Source organism: Sminthopsis crassicaudata, chromosome 3 (assembly GCF_048593235.1).
Source record: "Sminthopsis crassicaudata isolate SCR6 chromosome 3, ASM4859323v1, whole genome shotgun sequence".
Lineage (NCBI taxonomy): Eukaryota > Metazoa > Chordata > Mammalia > Dasyuromorphia > Dasyuridae > Sminthopsis > Sminthopsis crassicaudata.
The window spans coordinates 180,980,595-180,996,239 of record NC_133619.1 but is presented as its reverse complement, the minus strand read 5'-3'; the positions used below and the strand labels follow the sequence as shown (position 1 = coordinate 180,996,239).

General features: G+C 38.8%; 1 protein-coding gene across 6 annotated transcripts in view; it reads right to left on the bottom strand.

Annotated features, from left to right (window-relative positions):
• UXS1 (UDP-glucuronate decarboxylase 1) overlaps nt 1-15,645 on the bottom strand; it is a 143,362-nt gene that overhangs the window by 22,188 nt on the left and 105,529 nt on the right. For all 6 annotated transcript variants that reach the window (XM_074299681.1, XM_074299678.1, XM_074299682.1 and 3 more), the window contains exon 10: nt 12,948-13,067. In XM_074299681.1, coding sequence (XP_074155782.1) covers nt 12,948-13,067 — 120 coding nt within the window. The remainder of the gene's footprint in view (nt 1-12,947; nt 13,068-15,645) is intronic.

The following is a 15,645-nucleotide window of genomic DNA, read 5'->3' as shown; positions in this document are numbered from 1 at the left end:
TATTTATATAATACTTTAAAGATTACACAGTGTTTTACAAATAATAACCATGTTTTATCCTCCCAACAATCCAGAGAGACAGGTGCTCTTATTATCCCCTTTCTACAAAGGAGGAAAACTGAGGCAGAATAAGCTTAAGACATTTATCCAGAGTCATATTGCTAGTGTCAGGGGCTACATTTGAATTTAGGTCTGCATGAGTCCATCTACTATGCCACCTAGCTGTCTATACATGCACAAAGACAGCTAGTATTGCTAGCACATTTTAATGCTTTTTATAATATATTTTATTATATAATAATTATATATAATATATAAAATATATTTATATATAACATGTATAGTAATTTTGTATATATATGTAAATATATATTGTATTATATAATATATAAATATAATACCTGCTCTATCTGGAACCTTTACTATGAGAAGTATACCAGTTGTTCCATCTATCCATGCTGTTACATAATATTCTCCACAGAGGACTAGAAAATTGTACATTAGCATTCAATTGTGATAAGACTCTGTTCATCCTGTGTAATTGCACAATAAAATGTCTTTTTTAAACTTGAAATTCCCAATTCTTGCTTTTCTCTCTAATCTTTCCACTGTACCACATTGTCTTCCTTATTGTAGATAAACAATGTAGAGTAAGCAATGAAATGTAAAATCCTTAATTTATCCTTCTCTTGTTTTTAAGGGGCAGCAGACAACTCCTACCAGATGAGTACTTTGTGAAACAGGAAGTCAGATGATGCTAACTTTCTGGAGATTTCTCTTTCAAAGGCACTGGCTTCAGTCAAAGTGCTGCGAAGTACCTAATAAAGCCCATTAGGAACCCAGATCCCCATGACTGGGCTCTGAGAGTCTCCCTTCTTACACCCATTCTAGTTCTCACTAGGGAATCTAAACTAGCCTTAGATATTATCATATGGTCTCTGAGTCTACAGGCCTAATTGGTGAAGACTGATTTCCTAGTATTAGATGTGGGAAATAAGGAATAGTCCTCTTTATTCTGAGAAATCCCATGGCTTTCCCTGGGCTTTTGTTATATTTGGAAGAGAAGAGGACTGTTAATCCTAATTAAATAGTGGGAGAGAGGAGTCTTTTACCTAAAAAAAATCCATGACAATGATCCTCAAATCATTCCAGATGTCATACCCTTGGCTGTATTTGTGCACTCTGTGTGTGTGTGTGTATTTATATTGAGTTTTGATGCTTCACAGTCAGTGTAATAGCGGTTTCTGTTCTGGCCAGAAATTTTGAGAGTCTTCCCCTCCCAGAATGATTCTTTTGTGAAGGCAAATAAGGCCATCTTTTGCTTAAATTCTTATGTGGCCTTTGATTATTGAATGGGTTTTGCCTCAGACAAACTGTGACTTGGAAAAGACCTTGATCTTACACTGGTCTTCCACAGGATACCAGATTTCTGGTTGTTTTTCCCTACCTGTCAGCTTCTTTAGGTAGTGGTCTAGTCACTACTAGATCTATGATCTAGAGCTGGAAGGAATTTCAGAGACCACAAATCTTTTTACTTTACAGATGAGTAAACTACAGCTTATACATGAAATGACTCCTTTAGTTATAGTATTGTTCAGGGTGTTTGCCTGGCCTACAGCACTAAGTTTTAGGGTGATCATAATTAGGCTGCAAATTATGGTCACTTGTTTTAATTCCTGACATATGTCATCAATGTTTTAAGGAGTAAGGGGAGAGCCAGATAAGGTTATGCTTTAAAATAAGCAAGTCAAGCCTTTAGCTAGAGAGCTTCAATTTCATGGATCCCTAAAGGTAGGTTTAGAGCCTCTAATATTAAAGGCAAAATACCACCAAGGATTGATAGGTTATTCCAACATTTGCCATTCTTTTATTAGTACAGGGAACTAGCATGGTGTACTGCATAAAGTCTTTGGAGTAAGGAAAACCTGGACTTGAAAGTCCTCCTTTATTAGCTATGTGATTCAGGGTAAGTCACTTAACTCATCAGTGCCCTTAGGTGATCCTTTAAAGGCTCAAGTTGCAGAACAGGTTTCTGACAATGAGAAATCACAAGTCCAGTACAGAACAAAGACACATAGATGCACAAATACAGATATTTATTACTCAACTGACCCAGAGAAATTAGACAATGTGCCAGGCTCACATAGCTAGCATATGCCAATCTACATATATACAGGGCCTATGTGTAGGACTGGAGCAGAGGGCAGTGCCAATCAGCAATGCTATGGTCAGGCAATAAGACTTTTATTGACAAGTAGTTTATAGCTTCTATTCCCATATCTCTCTAACCTCCCTCTTCTTTGTCCCAATTCTATCCACATCTGACATAGTGATATATACAGCTATCATGGAAAGAAATGCTTCATCTCCTCCCCCCCTAACCTCCAATTAGTAGTCTCTAACAGCCCTCTCCCACCTAAAACTTTTACCTCTTCATCAGGGTTACTTTAGGCTCCCCCATGTTCTATCTGCTATCTACTGAAGCACCAGTCCTTTAGAAGCCACTGGAATCCACCCCACTTTGGGTAGTAGACATTCAGTCCTGGGACCAAACCATGGATTTATTTGGCCCTAGTAAATCTTTCCCTTTCAAATAAATCATTACATACTCTCTAATCTCTATCTTGCCTCAGTTTCTCCGGCATTACATTTGTTCTGTAATAAACAGGTACTCACCAGGCAATTTTGCTATCATCTACAACAAGAAACAATATATATATATATATATATATATATATATATATATATATATATTTTTTTTTTTTTTTTTGATCATGGATCCCTCTGGCAGTTTGAAGTCTATATGGCCCCCTTTTCAAATAATTTTTGTTACTTACATTCTTAATAGAAGGAATGCTAGATACCAGTGAAAAGTTAGTGAACAGAAAGATGTGTTTTCTTCCCAAATTCATGAATTCTCTGCAATCTATCCATGGATCTCAGGCTAAGAACACATTTTTCTATGAGAAAAGTATCAAAACTCTGATTTGACAGATGCATTGTGCTTTGTTCATATCTTGTAAGTCATCCACAGGAATGTCCCTTTGGCATACACGTGTTTGATAACTGTTAATATTCCCAACAGAGTGTTTTCACTCAATTAATTCCACAAACTCCTGCCAGAGAGCAGTAATTCTGCATAGGCCTAATATTAAAAGAATAACAACTAATGGAAACCAAGGGACCACAACCAAGATAAGAGGTTTATATGAAAATATGGTATGAGGGATGAAAAAAAGACTTAATTGAATTTCTGAATTTCTCTCCTCCCTTCCTCTGCCTTGCCCCAGCTCATCAAGCTTTCCAGGAATCAAGAGTGCTTGGAAATCAGAGAAAGCATCAGGCATAAATACACACAAAGCACTATGTTAAAAGTCAGATTGAATTATATGCTAAATTTTCATCTCTAAACATGACAACAGTGAGGTGAAAATTTTAGTAGCTGTTGCCTTTTTTTGGAAAGGAAAAATGAAAAGAGATTTTGGAGAAGAGAACTGATTATTTGGGGATGGCATTCTATGGAACTGTTTAGTAGATGACAAAGAGTTTAAAGATGACTAAGGAGGAAAACAAGCTACACCGGAATGAGTGGGACAGTTAAGAGCAGGACAGGAGGTTATACTTTAGTCATTATTTTTATGTGTGCTGTTGCTTCCTCCTGCTGATTCTCACAGTCTGTCAGTTTCCTTTTGTGATTTCCTTTTAAAACTTTGTATTTTTCTGAGGAATATAGTCATATTTCAGAAACTAGCAAAAGTTGGCTGCCAAATCAAATAACAAAATATCAAAGCATCTCTCTAGATTTCCTTTAATGCTACTGCCTTTCCTCTGTATATGTCTTGTTTGTACAAGGTTGTTTGCATTTTGTCTCCTCATTAGATTGTGAACTCTCACCCAACAGGGACTGTCTTACCTTTCATTGGATCCCCAGTTCTAAGTGAAGAAGGGACCCTGAAACTCTAAAACTCCTTGAAGGAGAAAATCTTCAACTCTGCCTCAGTGAGGGACCCTGCCTGAAGGAAACAAGACAGTTTTATTCTGTTATCTAGGTGAGGTTGGTTCAGTCCTGAGCAAAAGAATTCCAACCCTATTTATTGAATTAAAGAAACTCATTCAATTCTATTCAAATTTCAGCTCAAGCTGAAACTCAGCTAGTAGATGAGCCAACTTGGAACTCCACCTGATAAGGTGAAGTCTAGTTTTCGGGGTTCCCTTTCAGGGAACTAAAATGAGTTGGTTTAGGTTTTGGGGGTTCTCTTTTGTAGGGAACAAAATGATAAGGTCTAGATTTAGGGAATTTGGATGTGAAGAAGGGACCCCAAAACTCTTTGAAGGAGAAAATCTTCCAAATTCCAGCTCAAGCTGAAACCCAGCTTGCAGATGAGCCAACTTGGGACTCACCCACTACCCCCCTTCAGCTTGTAGCCAAAGGTCCTATTATAAAAGAGCCAATCTAAAATCCTCTCTTTGCAGAGGTTCTAAATATGCTGTGCTATGCCAAGGAAGCCTCTTGCCCACTGGAATAATATTCTTTGCCAGTGCTATTCTCTCTTTACCCTCACCTGTTTCCCTAACCAGACTTTATGCCTTTATGTCGGGATTTCTAAACTTACTTACTTCCCAATCCCTAATCAGTGGTCCTCAAACTTTTAAAAATAGGGGGCCAGAAGGGGATCCCCCAAAACTCCTTACCCTTGCACTGACTCCCAAGGGGATGCAAGGGAGCCAAACCTCTTCATTTGGTTCCCTGAACCCCAAACCTGCCACTAGCCTTATCATTTAACTCCCTGACCACCAGAAACCCCCACTCTCACTTTGGTTCCCTAAATCTAGACCTTATTATTTGGTTCCTTATTAAAGGGAACCCCAAAACCTAAACCTCATCATATTTTTGGTTCCCATACTGGAAGCTCCAAAACGAGGTCACCTCATTATAAGCATGACGCCTAGAATACAATGGGTATTTAATAAGTTTGTAAACTTAACTGTTAAGGACCATGCCTAGGTGAAGGTGCAGATCAATTCTCCAAGAGCCTCCACAGCTCTGAATCATAACATCTGAAGGAGTTGCAAAGCAGTCTTTATTGACACAGGTGTTGCTTGTGCACTAGGAATGAAATAAATTGGAGGCAGAGGGAAAAATAACCAGTTTAATCTGAAGCAAACTAAATTTGTGTGAAAAAAGTGATGGAATCACATAACTTGGACTGAAATTGTAGCTCTACCAGTGTGGCCTTAAACAAATTTCTTAACATTCTGGATCAGTTTTTTCATGTTTAAAATTAAGGGTTTAGAATAGACAACCTTTCTGTTTTAAAAACACAACAAAAAACTATTGCCCTATTTTTAAAAGATCCTAAAACCTACACGGAAAACATAAAATGTACACAGACACATACAATCACTAAAATGATTGATTTTATTCAAATTTTTAACTATAATGTCCCTTGATTTGGTATGGGATTTTTAAAAAAAGGCTTACAAATTGTGTGTGTGTGTGTGTGTGTGTGTGTGTGTGTATGTGCACATAATTTTTTTTTCTTACTATTATAATATGTTACCAAGAAATGACCTAAAAATTGAGCCTTTAGAAAATAATTTATGGGTGACTTTGTACAGGGTAATTAAAGAAGCTAAGTTGGTGCTAATACTAGAAATTCTTTTTCCCTTAAAAATGACTTTTAGAAAGCATGTATGAGAAAAGAGGATGTATGTGCCTCTTATTTTCCTTCCTCTAAGGAACTAAGTTTTTTCAAGTGGATTGGGGGTAAGAAGAGAGAAAAGGATTTCTTCCAAACTTTCCCAAGGTTTTTTGGGAGCTAATTAAAGAATTAGTTGGCATGAGTGTGCCAAAATGATATCTCAAACACAGCTCAGAGGATGGAGATGAGGGAATTGCTTCAACAGCCAAGTATGCTGTAAAGTTACTCTGAAGGAAAGTATCATAAAAGAAAAAAAAAGAAAAATCAAAAGAAAAAAAAAGTCAACCTCTCCCAAATGATTTTCTTGATAATTAGTTTTCTTTTTACCTTTCCAGACTAAACTATGAGGGACTGCACTCACTGATGGCACCAGTCAGCCTTGCTTCCTCACTACGGAAGCTCTCCAGGCATAAAGACATGTGAATATTACTGCCTGCCAACAATAGATCTTATTTTTGTGACACACCTGGAGGCTCTCTTGGCTGCCTAGCACTTGGGTTCTGACTGCTGCCAGGAGACTAATGAATCGGGACTATGCTTCTAGGAAGATCTTTGGCAGTTTGTTCTTGAAACCAAATAGCTCTGAGCTGTAATATAAAAAGAAGGGCTTCTGTATACAATAGGTGAAAAGTATGATGGAGAGAAAAGGAAAAAAGAATGTCTCCCTGGTGATTTATGTGGCACCGAAGACCAGTAGAGTCCCAATTCAAGAGTAGTTCAGAACCTCTAAGAGAATCAAAGGGGGAATAGAGTGATTAGACTCAGGTGATAAGAGCCAAGCATCCAATACTTGAGCAAGATGCAGATTTAGTAATGCTATTTATGAGCAACAAACAAAAACAATAGTGGCTTACCACTATTTAAATATAGTGTTCAATAAATGGGCTTACCATTGTTTTCCTGTATATAAAATATATACTACACACATACAGCAGAAAGATATAGATTGGTAATTACTTGCTGACATCTCATTGCTATTATACCAGTATGGAATTATATGAGTGAAGACACTCTCCTGAGAATATAGCCTTAAACTAGACTTTGTGACTTGAGATTTTATAATAATAAATAGTTATAGCTAAAAAAGTTGCAGATGTTTGTTCCTTCCCATTTCCCAACACCACTTAATTAGCACTTAAGTACTTCTTTTAAAGGTGATGATGGCTTGGAATCCTCTTATCTGAGGATATCTACTTATATTGCAGTTCACTAAGCAAATTTAAATTAAGAATTTATTATTATTGACTTGTATCCTTTTGTTTCTTGGCTAGATTTCTGTGATTAAAATGTAAGCCTGGACTCCCCCCAAAAATGGGGAAAAAAGGCCAGGTTGGGGTGGGAGCTTCTGCATTTTGCAGTTTATGCTTTACATTCCTTTTGCTGACAAACATCTTGTCAGAGGGGAGATGCCCTTTCTCACTAGATAGTAATGAACTCCTTTTTTTTCCTCACTCTGAGTCTGCTTTTGTCCTCCACATCAGAAACTTAAATTTAACATTTTGAAAATGGAACTTAACTCTTCCCTTACCAACACATTCTTTGTTTAAACATTTTTATCTTGAGAATACTATAATCCTTGTAACATCCTAGATCAATAACTTTGGAATTATTATTGATTCTTTCCTCATCCTATATCAGTATTTTATCACTTGGCCAAGTCTTTCACAACCTCTTTCATATTCTCTCCACTCACACATAGTCCTTCCTTCAAGACTTCCTTGACAACTCTAATAGTTTCCTTAAGTTTCTAGCTTACAATTTTTGTTTCCAATCCATCTCCCATCCAATTAATAAATTAACATTTGCATAGAAGTGATGATATATCTTCCTACTTAAAAATATCCAGGGGCTCCTATTTACTTTTCTGTGGACATATTGTATCTTTTCAGCAGAATTAAAGCTTCTTCAATGCAGGGACTATTTAGCTTTTATCTTTATATCCCTTTCCCCAGTATTAGCATTCTAATAAGCTGTAAAATCAACTGCTTGGTTCAATAATACATCACATTCTCTTTTCATGTTAATATGACACCTACCTCCCGTATAGACAAGAAGCTCCATCAAAATAGGAAATATGACATTAAAAATTCTGTATCTCTCCCAAAGTTGAGGTGTGAGAAAGTAGCAACCCTACCCGTGAGAAACCCTAAGGCTATTCTGGCCTAGGAAGTACCACAAACAATACTGACCAATTTGTAGGTGGTAAGCTGTAGAACTTAATAATGGGAACTATCTCATCCTACCATTCTTCAGTAGTATCTCAAACCTATCAGCATATCAACTTAATCTTTGTTTCTCTTTCTTATAAAATTATCTTCATGCTTCTACTTTTTGGTTAAACTTCTTTGAAACTTTAGCCTGCTGCCAAGAAGCATAATTTCTTTTTGCTTCTGCCTCTTTGCTAAATTCCTGTGAAACTTTAGCCTGCTTCAGATGGTGCCATAATTATATAATAAATCTTTGCACCTTAATTTGAACACAAAATGAATGTGCAAATATTTTTGATAAACTCATTACACTGACTGGGGGACCCTAATCTTGTTGAGGTGTTTTCCTCAACATTTTTGGTGCCCAATGTGGGACCCCTCTGTCCCCCAAATTTTGTTCTTCTAAGGTAATTCCTTATCCTGTAGTGAAGGGATACCCCAAGCTCGTAGGAAATCTTGTCTGGGTTGTCTGAGCTCTGTAAATCCTGCCCTCTTTCAGGGACTCCTTGTAGAGACCCTAAAGAAATAAACTAACCTGGACCCCACTTCTCCAGAGGGGCCCACTGCCCTCAGTGTGCATTTTATTAGTCAGTTTCTGATGAGGGGAGCCCCAAAACGTTCTCTTTCTCTCTGCCTTTGGGGATGAGCCATGAGGTAAAGCACTTGAGAAGCTTCTTGAAGGACAGATTCTCCTTGAACTCTGCCTCTGAGAAAGACCCATCCCAGGGAATCAAGATAAAATGGTTTCATTCTGTTATCTTGGTAGGACTAGTTTGAGTCCAGGGCCACTCCCTACTTAGCTCAAATTTAATCTCATTTATTGAGCTGAAAATTGGCTCAAAACCACTCCCAGTAAGTGGTCTCATCTAGGCTGGGGGCAGTGACAGCATTGAGGGAATCTCATTCAGTTGAAACTTCTGTCTCAGGTTTCCTTATAAAAATGGCAATTTTAAACTCATTTCTTTGCAGAGGACCTAAGATGCCATGCCAAAGAACCCCTTTCTCTCCTTGGCATAAGCTGCAATCCTCTGCCCACTGAAATGATATTCTCTTTCAGAGTTACTCCCTCTATCTTTATCTCTCTATTTCTTAAGACCTTATTCACTTTCTCTGCTGCAGGATTCTCTGCTAGAAACTCTCTCTGCCAGGACTCCGCCACTAAAAACTTTATATCCCTCTGTTGCGAGGACCTTGCCATCAAGGAATTCAGTCTTTCTAGCAAAGGCTGACTTCCCAATGCCAATAATAAACTTTTTATCTGTCTAGCTTTTTGGGGTAGTAAATTTCTTTATGAAGGACCCCTGTGCTGACCAAAAGAGTTCCCACAACTCACTGCCTGGCACAAAACCTCATCATTTGGGGACACAACCCTAAACCTCTTCATTTGGTTCCCTGAATCTCTTCATTTAACTCCCAGGAACCCCAAATTTCATCATTTGGTTCCCTTACTGGGATATGAGGGGAGCTAAACCTTTTCAAGTCTGCCCTAGACATATAGAGAAAGCTGCAGAATTAGACATGGGTCCTCAAACTCTCCAGACACAACTGTTGGAAACAGCCTTTAGAGAGTCTTCAATAATAAGATTCAAGCTGAGGCAGAAGGGAATGAAGGCAGAGATAGGGTGAGGAACAGAAAACAGTTTCAAATTTTAGCTGCTGCCATATCCAGGAACCATGGTTAGGGCCCCTGGTCTTGCAATTATCCTCAGAAGAAACCCCCAGACCTGTGGCCTAAGTGCAACCAGAAACCATATCCTAACTACAACCAGGAGGGGCACAGTGGGGATGAGCCAACTCTGCCAGTGCTCTATCCTCTGTTCTCTTCAGGACCAGGAGTTATGGTACCCAGGATTAGGCCAGGCTACCCCCTGCTCCTTCACAATGGCTGAACTAAGGGTAACTTTGATGTTGCAAATAAATCCATTGAATTTCTCTTCGATTTTGTGAGAGCCCCATTTTCAGTCCTACCCTGGTACCCAACCCTCCCTCTCTTAAGATGATGGGAGTTGAAGGGAACTGTTTTGAAGGTCTTTTCTCTGTATTGTCAGTTTGGCGATCTATTATTCAAACACTCTTCTTATCACCTTCTGTCCTGCCCCTTTATTGGGACATGACTTAATGGTGAAAGAGGAGACCCAATTTTCCCTTCTCAAACCTTTTGGACAAGCACTGGCTAAAGATTGAAGAAACCTGGAACCACTCATTTTCGCTAGCCCAATCCAAGAGGCTTCTCTGGCTGATGCTATAAAAATCTTTGATATTCTAGGTTCCTGAGGCTATAAAGTTTCTTTGTCTAAGGCCTATGCATCCACTAAATATTTGGACCATCAATTAACTGTCATCTCCCTTTCACTCTCAGAAGAGAGGAAGCAGGTGATCATGTCACCCTCAGAACCTGACTCAAAGAAAGCTAAACTGACCTCTGCCTAGTGGGGCATGTGTTTGAGACCACTTTTGAAGTCAAGTCATCCTGATTTCAGGACCAGTGCTGTGTCCACTGTACCATCTAGCTACCCCAAAACAAATCAATGGCCTTAAAAGCCCTTTCTGATTTAAATGGGAAAGAAGTCAGGTTATTCTGTGGTGAGCCTCAAAAGCACCTTGAAGCCTAAGCCACTCACTACTGGGGCCTCTGCCCAGAAGGCTGAACTAATTATACCTCACCAGAGCTTTAGAATTGGGGAAAGGAATGAGAGTGAATAACTATACTACCTCCAAATATACCTTTCATCTCTTGAATGCTCATGGGATTATATGGAAAGAAAGGGGATTTTTGACAACCAAACATTCCCCCATTAATTATTCAGGGGAAATTCTATAATTACTGCAAGCTGTCCATGGACCTAAAGAGATTTTGGTTATATTTCATAAAAGACACTACAAGGGGAATTCATTTCAGGCCAAAGGAAACAGGCTTGTAGATTCAGCAGCCCATGGTGCTGCCTGGTTCCCAACTCCAATTGCATATAGCTCCCAGGTACAGGTCTTTGATAAAGAAAGGGGACATACCTTTCTCCTTCTGAGTGGTTTCAAACATCCTCAGGCCAACTTCTAATCCCAGAGACAAGACAGTGGGAATTTCTTTTTTTGCTCGACCAAGCCACTCACTTGGTAAAGAATGCCCTCCAATCACTTGGGAAACCTATCTTCACTGGTCAAACAATTAGACAGGTCTACCTCATTCTAGCTTTCTTTTCTTTATTTTTTGTTGTTGTTATCCTCCACTTTTTCCAAGTTAATTGTTTTTTTCCTATTGCTAGTGAGCTTTGTATATTCTGGCCATGAACATCCCAACGGGAATACCACTGGCTATCTAATCCTAAATCTCAACCATCTCTGGATGCTGCTGTCACCACTTTCAAGTCTCCCCTCCTCAGGCTGGGCTCAGCTGTAGGTAGGGTCTGCTCTACTCCCCTTGTCAGCCTGAAGCAGCTTCAGAAAATGAGACCTTCATCCCTTTGTCCCAAATGAATTTGAGTTAAGGCTACATAGCCTTAAGTACCAGAAACAGTGGGGGCCAATGTGTTGGTCAGTAATCCCTAAGGGAACTACTACTCCCCTACCACTCTTCAATTATACCTCTAAGCCATCTTCTTGTTTCTGTCTCTTTGCTAAACTCTTTTGGAACTTTAGCCCACTTCAATTAGTGTAAATTGTAATTGATCTTTCTAATAAATTGTAATTGTAATAAATCTTAACTTGGAGACTGACTGAGTATGCAAATTCTTTTGCCAAACCCATGACTCTGACCAGGGTTATTTAGATTTCTTTTCTTTTTTTCTTATTTCTTAGACTAGGTTAAAGAAGAGATTCTTTGCCTCAAATGCTACCTGGCCTTAGTTACTGAATGAATGTGGCTTCAGTCGAATGGACTTTAGTTTGAAAAGGCCAAAAATCTCCCCCTGCATTCAGGGCCATCTCCAGCTGTCCTATATCTGGCCACTGGACACAGATGGCTCTGGAGGGGAAAGTGAGACAGGGGACCTTGCATGGCCCTCCTTCACTTAAATCCAATTCACTTGCATGTCATGGTATCACCTGCTGTGCCCACTGTGCCATCTAGCTACTCCAAAACTAATCAATGGCCAGCAGTCTTTTACCTAGAGAAATGGTGGAGGAGAGCACCTGAACCTTTCTTTCTCCCTGTGCCAAACAATGATCCTTTTACTCAAAACTAAGCCCTGTATATGCTGACCCCACTATTGCCTTTCCCTCTAATATTACTTACTATGTGCTCATATTGTAGATACTTATATATAAGTTGTCCTGTCATTCCCTCATTACAATACAAATGCCCAATGCCTTCCCCATTAGAATGCAAGAGCTGCTTAAGAGTGGGGACTACTTTGGCTTTTTCTTTCTGCCCCTGGAGCAAAGCACAGTGCCTATCACTTATTAAAAGTCTGGAGTCTCTTAGATAAATGAAATGCCAATGCATCTTTGTTCAACTATCTAAAATTAACTAATCTTCCTACTGATGTAATAAAGAATTTTTTTTTTTTTTTTTTTTTTTTTTTTGAGGGAGGGCACCCGGGTTAGAAAATCCTGAATCTGCTGGCAACCCTCCCTTATACCTCTTTCACCTGGCCTTGGGAAACTCCTAAAATAATCCCCATCTAAATTGCAAGTCCTTCCCACCCTTTTACTTGGCCTCAGGAATAACCATCACCCATTTTAGTCCCTCAATTCATCTGGAGATGCCAGGCCAGAGACAATACTGGCCTGCAGACCCTCAAATGCTGTTAGGGTGTCTCACTCCACTATGTATCCATGATAAAAAACCTATATGATTTCAGTATTACTAGTTGGTTTGCTTCTGTGGAAGACATTAAATTCTGTCAAATGAGCAGCAATGGATGAGGAGCATTTGCTTAATTTTGTACCAAGGTGTACATTTTTTCAGGGATATTTATGCTTAATTTAAAATTTCTTTTTAGCTTTCCACGGTAACTTAAATTCCAAATCGAGATCTCACTGTGATTTAAAATCTTTTAACTTACAAAAGTTCAAAGTTAAGTATACTGTCACAAATACTTACTGTGAGAGGTTCCCCTTGGAGAGCTTGTAAAATGAAATTACTAACAACCCGGCCGTCATTCATATGCATCCGTGGTCCAAAAGTATTGAATATTCTAGCAACTCGTACTTCAACCCCTTCCTGCAACGAAGAGGGGGAGAAAAAGTAATATTATGTTTAATTTTCTCAATTGTAATCTTGATAAAGGCAAAACAAATGGAGAGAGGGGAATTGAAGCATAATTCTTTTCTAGGAACAGCAAGATTTATTCTAAATTTTATTATAATATAAAGTCTTAGCTAATACACTATCTTCTTTTCTTCACATATATCCTTTGACATTGTCAGGGGTTTTAAGTTTTGAAGATGACCAAAATATGACAGCTTTCTTACAAGAGTAACCTTTCTTTAGTTGTAGATACTGTAACCAGACTGTAACCAGTCTGTCTCTTCCTTCCCAAGTTTTTTAAGCAGTGCACTTTTCCAACTATTCCTTTACAAGTCCATCAGCTTTCCTACTCAACCACACATTAACTGTGGTATGCCCTGAGGCTGCCCTGGATCCTCTGTTCATTTCTTTCTATATCCACTGCAGGGAATTCAACTCATGGTTTAAATAATCACCTGCATGTCTTTCAGATCTATATCTCTAGCCCTAAACTTTTCATACTCTCTCTCCCTTATCTATTTCTAGCCATCAACAGGATAGTTTCTCTTAGGACCATTTTCTAAAATAGAACACATGAATAATACTAACAATCACCATTCACATTTATGTAACACTTAATGGCCTGCAAAAGGCTGCCTTTAGATATAAGCTCTACTGTTTGGCATTTATGGCTCTTCATGACTTGGCCCCTTTCTATCGTTCCAGTTTTCTTATACATTACTTCCCTCCTTGCACTCTGTGATCTAGCCATGCTGGCCTGCTTACAGTTTACCCTACACAATAATCTATGTCCTATCTCTATGTCTTTCTACTGGCTACTCTCCAGGCTGAAATGCTCTGCCTTCTCACATGGCTTCCTTGTGCAACTTAGCTCATCGTAACTTCTGCAGAAGGCCTTTCCTTCCCCTCCAGCTACTGCTACCTTTCCCTCATTTGGCTTGTTTCCCTTCAATACTTAGCTCAAGGGACACCTTTCATAGGAATTCAGCAAAGTTCTGGGTTCAAATCCAGTCTCTGAAACATGTTCACTGAACGATCCTTAGAAATGATTTAATATTTCAGAGCTCTCAGCCATTCTCTAAAAATATAAGTTGCTGAATACATTTGCTGATCTGTATGGGTAAAGAGAGTTTATTCATTGATAGTTCCCTATACCAGTGAAATTACAAGTCTTTTCTTATGACACATGTATATGTGCATAGTCATGCACACAAATGAGTATATGTGTGTGTTCACATGTACACATGCATGTAAGTATAGCAAACCATTCCAGTATCCTTGCTAAGAAAACTCCAAATGGGGTCACACACAAATAAAAAAAACAACAACAAAAACAAACCAGTGAACATACACACATGCATGTGTGTACATAAAATATTAATTTTACAGAAGTTACAAGAGGTTAAGTGGTTTGCCTGAAGTTGTATGATTATAAATGGTAAATTTAACATATGAAACCAGCTCTTCTGGCTTTCAGGTCACTGTTATTTATGCTTCTTCCAAATCATTAACTTCTCTAAACATATTGGCCTTGCCATATCCTGGAAAATCAAAGTGTCCTCTTGGGCAGTGCTTACTTATTATTCTTGGGGTCATCTTGACTGCTTTCTGTTTAACTACAAGTTTATATTAACAATATTACTTTATATTTGCCCAGTACTTTAGAGTTTCAAAGTATTCTCATATAAATCATCTTCTAATTCTCAGAGCAAAGCAGGGACAATCATCATGTTACAGATGAATAAATGATATGCCCAGGGACACATCTCTACTAAGTAGAAAAGTTGAGGTGATGTCCAATTAACATAGTACAGTGTTTTTTTGCTGTCCTCTACTAGATTAGAAATTATTCAGAGCTATATTTGTCTCTCTCCCCTTCTTTTTGCTGAGGTAATTGGGATTAAGTGACTTGCCCAGGGTCACACAGCTAGGACTCCTTAAAGTGCCTGAGGTCCTCCTGACTTCAGGGCTGGTGCTCTCTCTACTGAACCACCTAGCTGCCCCTACATCTGTCTGTTAATTCCCACAGCCATAACTCTAGCCCAAACCCTAACCATCCCAGGCATAGCCTTTTGCCCCTTGTCCTTGCTAATTTAAAGTTCCCCCATATTACCTGGCTTAGAAGAATGCTGAGACCCAAGAATAAAGTGCCTAGTACTATCTTTGCTAGCCTCCCCAGATGTAGCTATTGCTTATTCAAAGGTAGGTGAAATATGCTTGCATATTTTAAGGGACAACTTGCATCCCTATCTCATTCTCCCAGAAAGAGGAATCTGGCTGTGAAACTCATCTAGCTACTTCCCTTCCCCTCAGCTTGCCTGGAATAAGTGATGTATTTAATAAATGCTTGCTGAATGAATGAATTTTAATAGGATTTTCCTGGCTGAAGAGGAAGTTGCTGATTCAGATTGGGCTTTCTTCTTTGTGCTATCCTGATCACTTTTGGTCTACTTCTAAGATATCTCCTCACTCAGCTACTAATATTGGAACCCCCAATCTTCAAGGGTTCCATCCTCCTCTGCCTTTCCCCTCATCTCTTTTTCTAATCTAA